Raw genomic sequence first — 17,779 nt, forward strand, 5'->3', positions numbered from 1 at the left:
AAACAAATAATCACCTATAATTTGGCGACAGCTGCTTTAAAAAGAAAAATCCACATTCATAAACTGATTAAATGCTGGTCAGGATGTTTGTCCAGGACTGTTTTCATGATCACTCTTTTATTCAGCCATTCTTAACCCTTACCAGTTTATCAGTAGATGCTTTTACAAACATTTTTACATCCATTCATCTGTTCTCCATTCATCCAGCCACTCAGACGAATCTGAACTCTCGTTCTGACCTGATCTGTGCCAACCAAAGTTCATGGTTTTGGTGGGTGGTCTGGAGGAGATCCACAGCGAGAACAGGCTCACCATCATACTGCCAAAGTCTGTCAGGAGGTGGGCTGCGTCCGTCATGATGGCCAGGCTGTGGGCCAGGTAGCCTCCTGTAGGAAACCAGGAAATCAAATCAATTCAATTAAAAAGATGAAACGAGCAACAAAACAGATTTTTTTTAAAATCTGCAAGATGTGAAGTCATGGTAGTTTTATGCTTTTTCTAGTGAGAACACGCCAAGAGAATTGACTTTAAAAACTTGCTGGCAAGGAGTGTCACCTCTCAGCAGCCATGAGAGCACCCTCTGAGTAATAACATCCTCAGCTTTTAATCACACCTATTTTAGCCTTTTACAGGTAGATTAAGCTTGTAATTTAAAGCAACTACAACCCGTGACATTTCGTATTAACACCAGGGCTCTTGGTTGACTCAAGTAAAGGAGACATTTAATTCCTTAATATAACGTTAAACATGTGGGCAGTCACCAGTGAATGTCAGACACCATTTTATACTCATGCACTAAAAAAGTTAGACTGAAAAATGAATCTTTTAGAACTTTATAGTTTCTTTTTTAGACAGAAATTAGCAGTTGCTCTACAATTCAGCATTGCGTTGTTGCCTTACTTATGTGTTTCCATTAAAGGAGGATGATATTAATATCTGCATGATCACTTTTGATGGGGTTTTGTTCCCATCAGAAGATATCAGGTTGTACTGTGCAATATTGTTTCATGCCATGTAAATGTTAAATGCAACATCTGGACAAAAGTGATGGCGGTTTGGTGGTTATGTTCAGTGTAAACGTAAGCACCAAATGAGGGGATGGTAGGGGATGACTGACTGAACCTTATAGTGTCTAAAGAGAAATGACAAGTTCTGGATGCAGGATGGTTGATCAAAATATGTTGTAAAAATTAAACCTCTGAACCCTGCTAGTGTGCTGTAGCTGATGGACAATGGTTGGTGCACTGCTAAAGCACGAATATATTTCTGCCAGTCACTGTTCGACTTGCAGAATGTACCAAAATGTTGTACCAAAATTACAGACAGAACTGAACATTTAAGGATGTATATATGTACCATTTCAACCATAGGATCAGACTTTTTGTCAGACTTAACACCACCACAGTTGGAGGTAGCCTGATGTGCCCTGAAAGGGATCTATGCAAACTGCCAAAGTCTTGTGATTGCTCAAAACTCAACCATTTCTTGCTGTTTCTGTGCTTTTATCTGCCTTAAAAGGACTTTTTTCTCTTGTTTTTTTTTTGCTTCTCAAATGTATGATGATGTTGCAGGTGTAGCAAAATCAATTTTCCATGAACAAGATATATTTCTGAAGATCCTAAGGCTTTCTGTAACAATCAAGTGGTTGTGGAGGTGACCGACTTCTTTGGTCCACTGAGGAGCGCTGCCAGCATCAACGAACAGCTAATGGAAGAAGGATGCAGTAGTTCCTCCATTTGTAAACATACATTATATGACAGAAATGACTGTCTGCTCTCTGTTTCCTGAGGTTCTTTACCTATCACCTCGCCAATCATGAAGACGAGGCAGACTGCTGAAGCGATGTAGAGTTTCTTCTTGGCCAATGCCTTGTCGACGCTGTCCTCACACGTCGAAGCTTTGGGACCATGACAGTGGCTGCCGACAGGTCGTTTCAGCTCAATGGCTCCGGACATGCCTCCATTCTTAAAAGGGAAGTCTGGGTACTGCTCTTTGGAGTCTGGAAAGGAGCTGCAGGGATACAGATTGTGCATTTTAATGATGAGGGCCATGGCCAATCCTTTCTGTTTTTACAGACGTCGCTAAATTTCATCAATCCTGTTACACACATGTTGTATATAGGCTGGTTGGAACACATGTCACCATGAGGGTTAAGAAATCTCCTGATATGTCTTGGTTTGTTCATCCTGCTGCTGTCTGATGCTGCAGTTATTTAATCATCTCAGAGTAAAGAGTCCTACAAATAACGAGAAGTAACAACTCGAACTTCAGCTCCTGTTAACACTTTGACGTCTGTGTGTCGCCTCCATCAACTAAAGGTACACAAATTGTGTTTTTATTATTTATAATGGTTTTTGGTTTTGGAAGACTTGTTGGGCAGAATCAAAAGAAAGGAATATGTGACTGAAAAAAGGCATACCTCTATTCCATCATACAACTACGTTAATTTTCAGGTGTTTTCTTTTTTAAACAAACACAACCCAACACCATCAGAACAGTAAAAAAAAAAAAAAAAGTAACATTCGACACAAAGGAGGCTTTCATAGAGAATGAACAGGTCTCTTAGTGATATCAGTCTGGGCTATCTGATTTCACAGCAGATTAAATGTGTGGCTATGTTGGCATTAGGCTGTTTGTTCATCGTGTAATAGCAGCAAATCCACAGTATATTAAATGTTGAGTGAATCGATTTTTTTTGAGCAAATGTTGGAACAGAGCACTGTATAATTTGGAAGAGGCAGAATAGTTTGCAAAGTGTAAGCCTGACAAAGTGTACTGCAATCAATGTTCACTAAAGTGGAAAAGTGATGAGGAGGGTCATCCAGTGGAGACGAACTTGATGAAATCAATTGTTGTTGGCAGTGAGGCCGAATAAACAGTTTCCTCATTTATAGAGCAAAGATCTTCAAGTTATAGCCAGCAAACATTTAGACGTTGTTAAAACAAGCGCTCCAGCCCCTCTCCATTGAAGTTTTTAATTATGATAACATGTCCATATGGTGGGAATTTCTGCAATAGGAGATACATCATAAGCAAAATAAGACAGCCAGGTTTTCAAATGTATTAAACCCAAAGAATCAATCGTGTAAATTTGCAGAGTGGAGGTATATCCTTCTTTAGAACTGAACATGTGTGGCTGAAATACTTCAATATTGCAACTTGCATTGAGTAAAGTAATTTTAGAGTCATGGGTGAGCTGGTGTGTCCAAGCTGCAGCGAGTGGTGAGGGGCATATATAAGAAAGAGGTGGGGACTATACACCTGCACATGTAAAGTAGAGCCCTGTGTGAGACCGTCTTCATTTCTGATCATTATCTCCTACTCTGCAATGAACACATTCCCTTCTACCTACTCCCGCAAACATTCATGCCCGCAGCAAGGAAGCATTCCATTGATTCCGCAAAATGACAATTATGTTCAAAAGAATGAGTTATTCTAGAGCAGCAAATACATATTTGTTTAGTATGTGCTGTGCTCTGTCTCTGAAGGAGAGCTATTTTGACTGGGGGCAACTTAACAGGCGTGTCACCTCAACCCAGAGGTGTCACATATGAGTCGATATTACACATTTGTTGTAACCATTTTTTTCCATCTCTGTGAGTAACAATTGGGAAATTTGTCCACACGTCAAAATTGTCTTGCTTTGCTTTTGTGTAGCTTTAGTCTTCTTTTTAACTATATTTGTTGACTCCATCCTTCTGGTTGCTGTAAATTCAAGGTGCCACAATATGTTTTTAGCTAACGATGAACCACCAATTCCATGGGATTTGTGTTGTATCCTGTGGGATCAAAATCCCAATCCAGAAATGTAAGCCATTTTAAGGCAGGAATTAGATTCACAGACATGAGGTTTTAGGGGTAAATCAATGACCAGAGGGACTTTATGCTAAGCTGACTGCCAGCGAAAGCTTCCTATTTACCATACAGATATAAAGGGGATATCAATCTTCTCCTGACTCTCTGCAAGAAGGCAAATAAAGGTAGCTCTCAAAATGTTGAGCTGTTCCTTTTAGAGGTATTAAGGTTTTTGCTCTATCACTACTGCTTGTCTTGGTAAACATAGCACTTTTACCATCCATATAAAAAACAACAGTAACAACAAAATGAATAATGCACCTTCTAGTTAAGGTCTTTCAGGTGAAAATCAGTGCTTTTCCATAAAGACAGCAGGCTTTTATTCAAACAGCATCATATCTTCCTGATGGGGGTTGTTTTGAATGTCTCCATCTGGTTACAATGACTGAATGTTGGACTACTCAGTGGTAATCCTGGGAATTACACATGTACAAATACTTCACCTCTGACAACACAGACACTGGACAGGATTATATTCACGAGAGCAAAAGAAAACGCTGACTTTACCATTTGTATCGAACACACAGACACACACAGCCAGGTTGCTGTTCTTGCCATGTGTGATGAGGCGGGGGGATGCGATGATATGGCTAATGAGGTGGAAAAAACTAATTTGGCCTCACTTGAGATAACCACACACACACTTTACATCGTGCACTTCACACAGGAGATTGCGAGCGTTGCAATGATTAGCCTTTATCACACACACACTCGTCTTAGGGGATGTCCAGGCTCAAAAGAACCAGTCAAGTGGAAAACAGATTCTGTTCAATTACACCATTGAGACATGAGAGAAAACACACTCCAAACACACACACATAGTCTGCATATGAACAACACATGCACATTCAGGCATTGTGAAGCCTGAGGGTGAGGATATATTCCAGTCTGAGCAGATAAAATATGCTTTATAAAGGATTTGTGCAAAGTGTCCTCAGACAATAAACACAAAAACACACATTGCATGGCTTGCGGTGGGACAACAAGAACACATTATCAAGGGAGATGAACTGTCTGTTAGTCTAAGCAAAACACTCCCACCTAGCATCTGTTCTACTTCCTTGTTTATTTTCTAATGGAGTTTTCTTTTTTAAATCAGCTTTTCTGACTAATTAAAACACTTTCTGCATAATATAAATTTGACTACATAAGTCATCTCAGGGCACTTCATATAGTAAGGTCACTATATTATTAACCCAACAACCTTTGAACAAGCGCTTTTGCAACAGGGGGAAGAAAAAAAACTCCCCTTTGCCAAGAAGAAACCTCCGGCAGAACCAGGCCCAGGGAGGGCAGCCATCTGCCTCGACCAGATGGGGTTAGGGGAGAGTGGGGAGAGGAAAGGATAGCAGAGAGAAATAGTGATGAATAATGATGAATGTATGTAAATCTGACACTCTGATTTAAGGTTGTTTTGTTAGCTGTTCAGCAGTTCTTATCCAACTACGAGCTAAACACCACCGTGACATCTGCACATTGTTCAGGCAAGAATTATGAATGTCTAATCAGCTTTAATTCAATATTCATGATATCACAATCTCCTAATTGGTGAAAGGAATTAGCAAAATGACTAGCCTGCTAGCTCTGCTGCAGCTACTAATGCACTCCCTCCATGTTTGTAGGGCTAACTGTATTGTTTGGAGCCAGTTTTAAATACTTGGTAAAGTCGCCCACAGTGTAGGAAATGCTACGTGCTACATTTGTAAACAAAACTTGAACAAACTTAAAAAAGCTTTGGGACACTCCACATTCGGGAAAGTAGCGAATCAAGTGGCATGCTAACTTAGGTACTTTACTTCGTAGCCTTTTGCTGAGAGAGCCATCCTCAGCAGGAAAAATGCATCCAGTGGGTTTAATTGAAATATTTAAGTTACAGAATTTCATTGATCTTCTTTTTAAAATAATAATAATTTTAAAAAAAGGTTATAGAATATATTAGATAGTAACGATCCCAGTCTGAAACTTCAAACTCAAGTCTTTAAAGTTTCCATCCAAATGTATTTTATGTGATTGAACAACTGTCCCCTTAGCACAAATATATTTGCTAAAAAATATCTAATTATTCAGTGACTGCTTGGCTGTGAACAGTCAAGACGCTCTGGAGTATTAAAATAGTCCAGCTGTGCCTTTATATCTCCACTAATCAGTAATCAGAATGAACATGTCATGTCTCTACACCTCAAACAGTCCATTTAAGTTACATAAATGGATACACTAATGTTGTGACTTTACCTGGACAATGATTTGCCAGTAATTAAGCTCCTGTTCAGATTAGAAATCTGACTCTGTGACGTTTGACATACAGTTTCTGACAGTCTAGTGAGAGGATTCTTTTGCTGTTCTGACTACTGTGGTGGTGCCTTTCCTTGCGCTTTTAGAAAAACCTGATATGTACTGAAAATTTCACACTTCAGTCCATACATTTTACGTATACGATCCTTTTTGAATAAACACCGTCCTGTTTTTGCATGTGCACAGGTTGCTGTTTTTGATTCTCTAGCTTCTCTAACAAAGTGTCTTTGAACGACACTGAACCTCAAACTGCTCCCAAAGTTGAATATTTATTGGAAATTCAAAAATTGCTTCATAATGTCCATGTGATGGCCATGCCCACAGCCAAGCAAAAAGTTGTAGCATCTGCACATCCACAAACACCACTGCCACATGTTTAGTTACGTCAAGTTGCAGTCACTTAAATTACAGCACACATATCATATCTTGTTTATTTGAGTTACCTGGCTGCTGTGTGGCATTTCCTGCTTGGAGACAGACAAAAGATGGGGCTGGGGGCAGAGCAGGGCTTTATGCTGAAGTACCTCTCACAGACCAGACCAAGAGCCTTTACATCATGGGTGGGATCAGGGTTTCATTGTGTTAGCTTTAGTTATTGTGCATATAGTTTCCCCCTGTGTGTTAAATGTGGTCTGATCAACCACTATATATGTTGCCCCAGTGGCTCATTCTGAGAGGTCTGTGAGTTGAGTTGTTGTCTAGATTTAGTCAGCCATATTTTCAGTAGAGTTATATTTTGTTTACCTCTTTTAACAGGCCCTTTAATTTGGATTTCTTTACCTTTAGCCATTTGTTTTGTAAAAGCATTTTTAAAAAAAAATAAATCCATCCTTTTTTGAAGTTTTAAACCAGTGTTTTTGTGCTTCACTGCTTGGTCCACGACAGTCCAAAATATTCAACCAAACAATCATCCATCCATCTATCCATCCATTTTCTATATACCACTTAATACTCATTAGGGTTGCGGTGGGGCTGGAGTCTATCCCAGCTGACTTAGGATGAAGGCAGGGGACACTCTGAACAGGTCACCAGTCCGTCATAGGGCTACACATAGAGACAAACAATCACACTCACATTCACACCTATGAACAATTTGGAGTCACCAGTTAACCTCAGCATGTTTTTGGGCTGTTGGAGGAAGCTGGAGTACCTGAAGAAAACCCACAAATGCACAGGGAGAACATGCAAACACCATGCAGAAAGATCCCAGACCAGCACACAAACCGTAGCTCTTCTACCAAACAATCAAATGCTCTCAATTAGTCACCTGCTTAGTAAGATAATTCACTCATTGGTTTGCATTTATGGACTTTTACATCCCTTAGAGGCTATATTTCCCTTTTGGTGCACATCATCAAGCATTATCTCTTATTTAAATACAACCAACAGTAAAACAAGAGTGGCTTATGCTGTGTAAGCTGACAAATAAACCTCTTTGATAAGCAATCCAGAGGTAATAAATAATTCGTGCTATTGCCTTGGGGACTCATATTTGATCTTAGTGTCTAGAAAAGTAATTGACTGAACATTTCTGTGGCAGTCAATCTCAAGCACTCAATACTCTTTTTAGCTTCCACATTAAATGCTTGATTGGCAAAATGATCATATGGAGCACGCGGTGGGCCTCGATAATCTCAATATTAGAATTCATTTTGAAATAGAGTTCATCTGTTAGTCAATACCCCACAGGGCAGGTGTACAGTGTTTGTTGGCTCTTTCACTGACACTCAACATTGGCAGCACAGACACCTGAGGGAATTTTCAGTGATCTGTGAAATAAAATGAGTCCTCAGAAGTCCACTGAAAAAAAGCATTTAATTACAACTGCAGTCTGCTCTATCAGAACACAATACAATATTTTTGGTGACAAACGTAATTAATCCTGCAGTGAGAAATAACTGAGCGTTTTGTCTTTTAAGGGATACATACTGGTGCTTAATAGACATGTCAGAGTGATATTGATGTTGACAGTAGTGGTTTTCTAATTGAAAGACCTTTTGTAGGGTGATGTAATCCTATTCACATTGTGCTGCACTGTTACAAAAGGACAATTCAATATTTTGGATAATGAGCTTTTCTTGCTGAGACTTGTGAGACGATGTGTTGTCTGTACGGTAAATATGAAGCTACAGTCAACAACTGAGCAGCTCATCTTAAAAAAACAGACAAGAAACTAGCACAAACAGCTAGCTTTTTGTTATTCAAACACTTACAGGTCTCCTGTACAGCTGTCTGCATTGATACTGTCCATGCCATTGTTGTGGCCTGATTCCAGCTGCTATTTTCAAGCTATGTCACAGGAAGATGAAATACCTGCTCATAATCCTACTTACTCTGAATGACTTGGTTGTTATTCCAACCATGGAGACCTCAATAAGAACAACACTAGATATCTTTCAGTTGCTGAAAAGGTTTGATATTGGAGCAATGAGTCGGAGGTTTGGTTTTGTCTTTGTGTTGTGACTTGTGTTTTTAGCCACGCAAGGAGTATCGATGTAGGGATGGCATTGTTGTTTTGGCCTACTGGTCCAACATTTTGGTCCAGTCTTGAGGATTTCAATAACTACTGAATGAATTGTTGGAATATTAGGCACATTTGATCCTCAGAGGGTGAACCCTGCTGATTTTGGTGATCCCTAAGTATTCCCATAGAATCAGGTTGACATATTGACCTTTTCTTTAAATGTTATTGAATACTTGTGAACAGATTTCCCAGTAATTTGGTACAGATATTCAAGGTGACCAAAGGATGAAGCCACACTACTCCGATGTGAATTATGTTAACCACTATTGAATGAATTACCATGAAATTTGTCACAGCCATTCATGGCCTCTCCAAGGTGAACTGGAATAACTTTGGCAACTGTTGACAACATCTAGCCAGTACTTCAACTTATCCACTTTGGTTTAGCTAATGTTAACATGCTAATATGCTGAACAAAGATGGTGAATCACATGTGCTTAGCCTCAATACATTAGCAACAAGAAAAGCACTGAGAGAGCACAGTGCTCCTCCAAGGCTGCTCAGTTGTTGTATCACTTGTGATGAATAAGTCCCAATAAGCCGATTTGTAGTAGTAATCATGCGATCGTCAGCAGGCATGGAGTTCACTTATAGTCATAGTTACAGTGACACTGTGTCTCCATCTCACAATGATACAGAAATCTTTAAAAATCCGTGGATCCAGACTACAAGCCGCATCACTGCCAAAATCTAATCAGGTGGTCCTTTTGCCATTTCTGACCTTCCCTGAAAATTTCATCCAAATCCGTTAGTCCTTTTTTAAGTAAAATTGCTAACAGACAGACGGACAAACATACGCCGATCGTCACATAACTGCTGCATTCCTTGGCGGAGTAGTTACAGCAACAGCATGTTAGCATGCTGATGCATTCAGTGGGTGCAGCTTTACAGATACACTGGCAGAGTTTTGGACTGTTACTTTAATATCATCACTGGCCTAAAATAATGGCCTAAGTCATTTTGTTTTTTGCCTAATTATCTCCTCATGATGCTGACCACCACTGGTAAAATTGCCTACATTCTAAGTTGAACAGATCATGCCATTCTACCCCAGTAGTGTAACGGCCTAGGTCAAGGTTCAGTGTGGTGTGGTTCAGTTTTTTGTGTTTCCTGAAAAACCTGAAAAACATGACTTGGGCCATTATTTTAAGAGGATGTCGATATTATACTTTCTACATTTGCAAGTACACAAGGGTCCATTAAGGTCAGAGTGACATAAATTTCCTCATCAGAGGGTGTACTTGCCGTTTTAAGCGACACTAAGCTACAAGGACACCAGCTGCACATGTGCAGAATGCATGGATGTAGATACAGTGCCTTGCGAAAGTATCCGGCCCCCTTGAACTTTTCAACCTTTCGCCACATTTCAGGCTTCAAACAAAAAGATATAAAATTTAAATTTTTTGTCAAGAATCAACAACAACTGGGACACAATCGTGAAGTGGAATGAAATTTATTGGATATTTTATACTTTTTTAACAAATAAAAAACTGAAAAGTGGGGCGTGCAATATTATTCGGCCCCTTTACTTTCAGTGCAGCAAACTCACTCCAGAAGTTCAGTGAGGATCTCTGAATGATCCAATGTTGTCCTAAATGACTGATGATGATAAATAGAATCCACCTGTGTGTAATCAAGTCTCTGTATAAATGCACCTGCTCTGTGATAGTCTCAGGGTTCTGTTTAAAGTGCAGAGAGCATCATGAAGACCAAGGAACACACCAGGCAGGTCCGAGATACCGTTGTGGAGAGGTTTAAAGCCGGATTTGGATACAAAAAGATTTCCCAAGCTTTAAACATGTCAAGGAGCACTGTGCAAGCAATCATATTGAAATGGAAGGAGTATCAGACCACTGCAAATCTACCAAGACTCGGCCGTCCCTCTAAACTTTCACCTCGAACAAGGAGAAGACTGATCAGAGATGCAGCCAAGAGGCCCATGATCACTCTGGATAAACTGCAGAGATCTACAGCTGAGGCAGGAGAGTCTGTCCATAGGACAACAATCAGTCGTACACTGCACAAATCTGGCCTTTATGGAAGAGTGGCAAGAAGAAAGCCATTTCTCAAAGATATCCATAAAAAATCTCGTTTGAAGTTTGCCACAAGCCACCTGGGAGACACACCAAACATGTGGAAGAAGGTGCTCTGGTCAGATGAAACCAAAATGAAACTTTTTGGCCACAATGCAAAGCGATATGTTTGGCGTAAAAGCAACACAGTTCATCACCCTGAACACACCATCCCCACTGTCAAACATGGTGGTGGCAGCCTCATGGTTTGGGCCTGCTTTTCTTCAGCAGGGACAGGGAAGATGGTTAAAATTGATGGGAAGATGAATGGAGCCAAATACAGGACCATTCTGGAAGAAAACCTGTTGGAGTCTGCAAAAGACCTGAGACTGGGACGGAGATTTATCTTCCAGCAGGACAATGATCCAAAACATAAAGCCAAATCTACAATGGAATGGTTCACAAATAAACGTATCCAGGTGTTAGAATGGCCAAGTCAAAGTCCAGACCTGAATCCAATCGAGAATCTGTGGGCAGAGCTGAAGACTGCTGTTCACAAACGCTCTCCATCCATCCTCACTGAGCTCGAGCTGTTTTGCAAGGAGGAATGGGCAAGAATTTCAGTCTCTCGATGTGCAAAACTGATAGAGACATACCCCAAGCGACTTGCAGCTGTAATTGCAGCAAAAGGTGGCGCTACAAAGTATTAATGCAAGGGGGCCGAATAATATTGCACGCCCCACTTTTCAGGTTTTTATTTGTTAAAAAAGTTTAAAATATCCAATAAATTTCATTCCACTTCACGATTGTGTCCCACTTGTTGTTGATTCTTGACAAAAAATTTAAATTTTATATCTTTATGTTTGAAGCCTGAAATGTGGCGAAAGGTTGAAAAGTTCAAGGGGCCGAATACTTTCACAAGGCACTGTATATTGCTTATGTTATAGAACATGTTCTCCAGGTGGACTAGAAAGCAGTATAATCAGGTCAACTACATGTTTGTGTGGATTCCCACAAGGGAGTATAACCAGGCCCTTACTATCGCTGGCATGACTTTAATATGGAAATTTTGTATTTGATAGGCAATGCAATATCATCATTTTCCAATAAACATTTTCTATGGCAATGTCAATGCATATATAATTAGTATTTGCATCCTCAGAAAAGCCTTAATTTGACAAGCCAGGTCATGGTTGAGTATTTTGAGGTGAATCTTTTCAAATTGCTTGATATAAGTTTGGAAAGGAGTGAGACATTATCCTTTAATCTGAATATATTACAAGTCGAACCACCACAAAGCCGGCTAATGACTAAAGTGTTTGAAAAGCCAGACTGAGTTCACTGCTTGTTAGAAGAGAAATTTTCTGGAGTCTGCAGCAGTGACAGACTCAGCATCTTTTGCCAGACACCCAATAACCCACAGCCAGTTATGCTGCCGTCATGTGCTGCCTGAAATATCACACTTACTAGTGAGCAAACGATCCAGTAAATAGGCTGAGGTAGATGGGTCTTATCAGAAAAACCCTGGGATGAATTGGCAAGTAGTGAGTGTTGATCATCTGTAGATTATACCAAAGATCTGACTCTTTGGTATAATATACAGATACTGAATGCAGAGTGAAGATGTTATTTACCCACTATTTTTAGCCATCAACTGTAGTGTTTTATTAGTAAGCACTACTTTTTAAACTTTTTTTTTTTATCTAGCTGCTCAAAAATGCTCTCACAATAATCTAGCTTGATCTGGGGCTTAAGTTTAGGATGTAACCCTTTAGAACTGGTCATGTTTTTGGCCATAGTTTCACCTTTTAACTGTAAATAAATGGCCTTGTTACATTCACATGATCTGGCTGTTTGTGCAAAAACTTTTATTTTTGCATATTTGTGAGCTTGTTGGGGGATTTTTGCAGACTTTCCTCACTTCGGTGCATCAGAAGTCTTGTTTTAAGTCAGAGATTCCATATTACTTCACAGAATGAAGACACATCAAAGGGTGCTTTCAGTAATTTTAACAGATTAAGCTACAACTGACATGACTAATGGATTAGTCTATCGGCACAAAAATGTTTGCTATTTTTGTATTTGGAATTCTTGTCAAGTACAAATACCAGACACTGGCTGGCACCATTCCTGTTTAACATCAATATGAACAGAATATTGTTCTGTTACGCTGGTTGGGCATTAAAAAAAAAACTTTTAAAGACACGATTTTGGTAACTGGAAACATTTGATTGTCTTGTTTTAACTTTTTAGCTACTTTTTGTGATGCATTTAGCCTTTTTTTAAACAGACAATAGACATATGAAAGGGAAGAAAGGTGTATTTATTTGTGAATAATCAAAGATGGAAAAAGCTGCATCCTCAACATCAAACCTTTTCTCTGTGGATGTTCAGCTGAGCTACAGTATGTGCACCGAATCTCCGAAGATCATCAAAACAAACCACAAAATAATCACCAGTATGCAGGCCAGCTTTGTCCTCCATGACAGGAACAGGACTAACACGACAGCTGGTGATCAGCTGGGTGTAGTTAAATGAATTGTGTTAGTCTTTTTAGCGGTACAGCAGTTAGTCACTTTATTGATTAGTCAATCGATAGAAAATCCTAATTAAATATGGACTAAACTCTCTGGTTCCAGGAGTATTTTCTGTTTTTCTTTACTTTTCTGTTGTCTTAAACTGCTTATCTTTGACATTTTTTTGATTCTTTTGACAGCCGCTCACAAAAAACAAGACATTTTACTGACATTTTACAGAACATTCAACCAGTCAGTTAACCACAGCAATAATCAGTAGATCAATAAAGATGGTTTGCTGCAGCCCTGGCCTTGTTATTTCTCCTACAATGGACTGCTCGATGTTTAATGTTCTCCTGCATAGCACCCAGACCAAAACATAGCCGTTATTAATGACTAATTGATGTTTTCTGATGGCTTAAAACAACTGCTGAGCCTTTGTTATCGACTGTATTAATTACTGGACTATGGATTCAGGTAATGATCATTTTCAATATTAATTATTTATGGTGAATATTTTCTTAATGTGGGCTGCACAGTGGGTGGTTAGCACTGTTGCCTTACAGTTAGAAGCTCCCTGGTTCCCACCTTCCAGCATCTTTCTGCATGGAGTTTGCATGTTCTCCCTGTGCATGCGTGGGTTTTCTCTGGGTTCTCTGGCTTCCTCCCACAGTTCAAAAACATGCAGAGGGTTAATTGGTGATTCTGAATTGTCTGTAGGTGTGAATGTGAGTGTGATTGTTTGTCTCTATGTGTAACCCTGTGATAGACTGGTGGCCATTGATGGTACTGTTTAAAAACCTTCAACAAAACATATGTTATATGTTAAAACAACTTATAAAGGGTCTGGATTCACCCCAGGGGCAAAAATTAGTTGTTGGACCCCTACTGACCCCCAATGTGCAGTCAGTTCTATTATTTCTCCAGAAACCAAACAGGAATCCGAAAGCCATGCAGGACTAATCTTGATTTTGAATCTGGTTCTATTCACAATATACAGGTATCCATCCATCATCTATTGCTTAATCCTCATTAGAGGTGTGGGGGGGCTGGAGTCTATCAGGGGACACCCTGGACAGGTCACCAGTCTATCACGGGGCTACATATAGAGACAGACAATCAGACCCACATTCACACCTGCAGACAATTTAGAATCACCAATTAACCTCAGCATGTTTTTGGGCTGTGGGAGGAAGCTGAAATAGCCAGAAGAAACCTACACATGCACAGAGAGAACATACAAACTCCATGCAGAAAGATAAGAGGCCCAGACCAGGAAGCGAACCGCAGATTTTCAAGCTGTAAGGCGACAGTGCTAACCACTGTGCAGCCCATATACAGGTGTGCCTTCAGAGGAATTTAAGGCCTCCAGTTGTTTGGGCAATGTTGATGGAAAGCATGCAGAAAACAAATTTCCTCTAAAGTCCAGCAGTAATTCAGTAACAGTTCTTTTAGTGATGTAATTGTACAGCTTTTTCTCAAAGTAAATATTTGTTTTAATCTACACCATGCAGCCCCAAACTGTGGGCTGGACGTGGGTCGGGTAGAGGACGAAATTGACATCACATGTACTCTTGCAAACACATGGACATGAAACTTGGCTTTGAAGTTGAAATAATTGGCTGATTGACAGAAAACAAATTGTGGGCAAATTTGATGAATAATTAATTGTCATGTAAAATGACATGCCTTCTCAATTCTTAATATTTGCTGTTTATTTTTAGCATAAGATAACAATCTCAACATATTTGAATTTTGGGCCGTTGGACACTATTTTAATCACCTTTTCCAATCTTTTAAGACATTTTATACAGAAAGATATTAACTGCAGTTGCAATTTTATCCTGTGATGGTACAATGTGAGCTTGTTTGACTTTTTTTTTTTTTTTTTTTGCTTTAACTACGTAAAACAAAGTTTATAAAACCATAACTTGGTTAAAATAAACCGCAACCTTTAGAAGAGAAGGGCAACATGATGAACGAGGGAGGACCATCTTATTTAGTGGTGCACATTTCTGACAACTGAAAAAAAATGTGGAGTGTATTTTGCTTCTTTATTTTATCGCATAATTTTCTCTTTTTGAATGTTAGTTTCAATGGTTCTAAAAAAAATATATGGATTGTACATGTCTAGAGGTAAACACAAAATGCATACTCTTTAAAAAAACCACTTTGATACCAGCTGGGGAAAAATGCTAACGATGACACAGTAAACAGTCACCACAAGAAGGGCGCAAATGATGCGTGAAATCCCAAATGTAGCGCCATATGCACATCTGCCTCTGCCCCTAAACACCTCTCTGTGAACCCATAGACCTAAAAGCTATATGTTTGTGCTATAATTAATTATGTTGTATATTTTTCTGTTTTTTTTAGAAGCCTAAATGCTGGCAAAACTATAACAATAAAGGGGTAAATAACTCCTTTACGCACAAGGTGGAGCTTCCTTTTATATGCGTAAAAACGCTAAAAAAAATTCTCTTTGTAATCCGCGAATTTTTTCCGAGAAACGTGAGAAAGAGTCGATATGGAGGCGTGAAGGAGTTTATCAGAGGGCTAAGTTCACTTAATTACCCTGTGATCTATGTGACTGGATCAGGTATTGATCAGATGGATGAAAACAGGAGGCCTGTGAAGGCTAAAAAAACAACATTTTCCCCCAAAATAAAAGAAAATCTGCATAATATTGGGATCGACGGTTGAATGAATTTAACAGAAACTGATTTAGTCCCACGTATTGTGATATTTTGCCGTTTTTAAAAGGAGCCTCCACCTGTTTTTTTGCGCAGCACCAGGTGTGTGTCTGCAGCAGCTGGTAGCTGAAGGGGAATCTGTTGCAGAGGTTTGATTGTGCAGAGAAAAATCACGTTTATTTGAAATTGAATGCTCAGGGTTTTTTTTTTTGTGAGATTTTATGGCCTGCGTGCTGTTTATTTTAATAACCTTCCATTAAGCTGATTTCTATCATTTCTGCTGAACAATGCACTTAATGGGGGAAAAAAAAGAAAAGCTCTGCGTAAGAAAATGCAATTTTAATCATTATTTTTATCGGTGTTAATTTGATTTTACTGGCTTACTGGCGCATGATTTATTTTTTCTGAGCAGCCAGTTTCTTTGACTTGTATTTTGTCACGCAAACACACGTGTCGTGCCCTGTCCTACACCTACATGTGTGCTCCGTGTTCCTGATCTCGGTGCTTTCTCTCCATGCAGGCTGGGCGCGCAGGGAGCCGCTGCATGGCCCCTCTAATGACAGATGATGAGTTTTTAGCATTGCTCAGTGAACTGGCCCCGGGGCCATTTGTCACAGGCTGTCCAGAAACAAGCCAAGCATGGAAATGAATTTGTTCATTCACATAAAACAGCCCCGCAAGAGCGACAGCCTGCTTAACATGCACCACAGTAACAACTGCTCCCACCGCCGCTTATACAGCCAACCTTTACAACACATCCTTCCCTCCTGCACACGATTCAACTTTTCCCACTTTAAATTGCTGCTGTGCATCACTAAAATCTCCTTACCGGGCACTTTCTTTAAACTTGGAAGGTCAGATAGTTGGTTTCATCATTATAAATGCAGTTTTTACGATAAAATAATAAAATGCACGCCAAATTTGCCATTTAAATTGTTCAGAACTTAACTGAATATGAAATTACGCATGCAGTAATGTTCTCCATGCAGCTGCAGTTTTATAAAGCTCGTTTTTTTCTCTCACCTTTGCAGTTTTAAGGAATACATCTTTGCATTCTTCTCGTCTATCAGGTGAGATTTCTCCGAATTTGCAGCGTTATTATCCATTTATTCAGAATGCGGTGTCCAGTCAAAAAAAAATAAGTAAAGGTGATTTTTTTTCTTCTAAAATTAAAAAAAAAAACAGATGAAGATGCTGCAGGTGAGAATCGACAGGTCCGCTGTCCTCAGATGCTCAGTCGATGCGGGGGAAAGTCCTCATTTCTGTGAGACATGTCTTAATTCCTTCATTGCGGTGCTGAGAGCTGGAGGAAACCACATGCGGGGGTTTCTGAGGGAGGTTTGCTCTCTTTTTTTCCCTTGGTTGGAGTTGTTGTAGCCTCTAACGTGGAGCTGCAGCAGCAGGAATAAGACACGGAGCTGTGCGCACACTGCAGCTGCTGATGCTGGACTGAACACGGTCCGGCTCTGGTGCTGAGGCTGACAGAGAGGACACCTCCAGCTGCTCATCCTGATGGAGCAGCATCAGCACCAACCACAGTCAATGTGCTGAGGGGCATCAGCGTTTGGGAGCTTTGTAGTAACTTTTATTCACATGCAATTTGCATACAAAATGTAATAATTTCTTTAAAATACACAGAAAACATTTTAAATACTAAATATCTTTAAATATCTGTTGTTACATTGCACACACTGTAAACACATACATGTCTAAACCTCTATTTTTTAAATTTTATTTCAACATTTTAAAGCTTGCTTGTCATTTTCTATTCATTTGCATCAGTTTGATTTATGTTTAGATGAAAGCTTTATGTCTCGCTGCAGAATCAGTGCACAAAATGCTATTACAGATAGAAGAAAAGCCAACAGATTTATGGCCTTCTGAAAA

The 17,779-nt window shown here is 39.6% G+C and overlaps 1 protein-coding gene across 1 annotated transcript in view; it reads right to left on the reverse strand.

Annotated features, from left to right (window-relative positions):
* The window catches only part of slc30a2 (solute carrier family 30 member 2), a 32,470-nt gene extending 14,994 nt beyond the window's left edge, over positions 1-17,476 (reverse strand). Inside the window, exons 1-3 of the mRNA XM_022192698.2 lie at positions 16,916-17,476; positions 1,799-2,010; positions 240-386 (exon numbers count right to left, since the gene is read on the reverse strand). Coding sequence (XP_022048390.2) covers positions 240-386; positions 1,799-2,010; positions 16,916-16,998 — 442 coding nt within the window. The 5' untranslated portion in view covers positions 16,999-17,476. The remainder of the gene's footprint in view (positions 1-239; positions 387-1,798; positions 2,011-16,915) is intronic.
* Positions 17,477-17,779: the final 303 nt, after the last annotated feature.

This window comes from Acanthochromis polyacanthus, chromosome 16, assembly GCF_021347895.1.
Source record: "Acanthochromis polyacanthus isolate Apoly-LR-REF ecotype Palm Island chromosome 16, KAUST_Apoly_ChrSc, whole genome shotgun sequence".
Lineage (NCBI taxonomy): Eukaryota > Metazoa > Chordata > Actinopteri > Pomacentridae > Acanthochromis > Acanthochromis polyacanthus.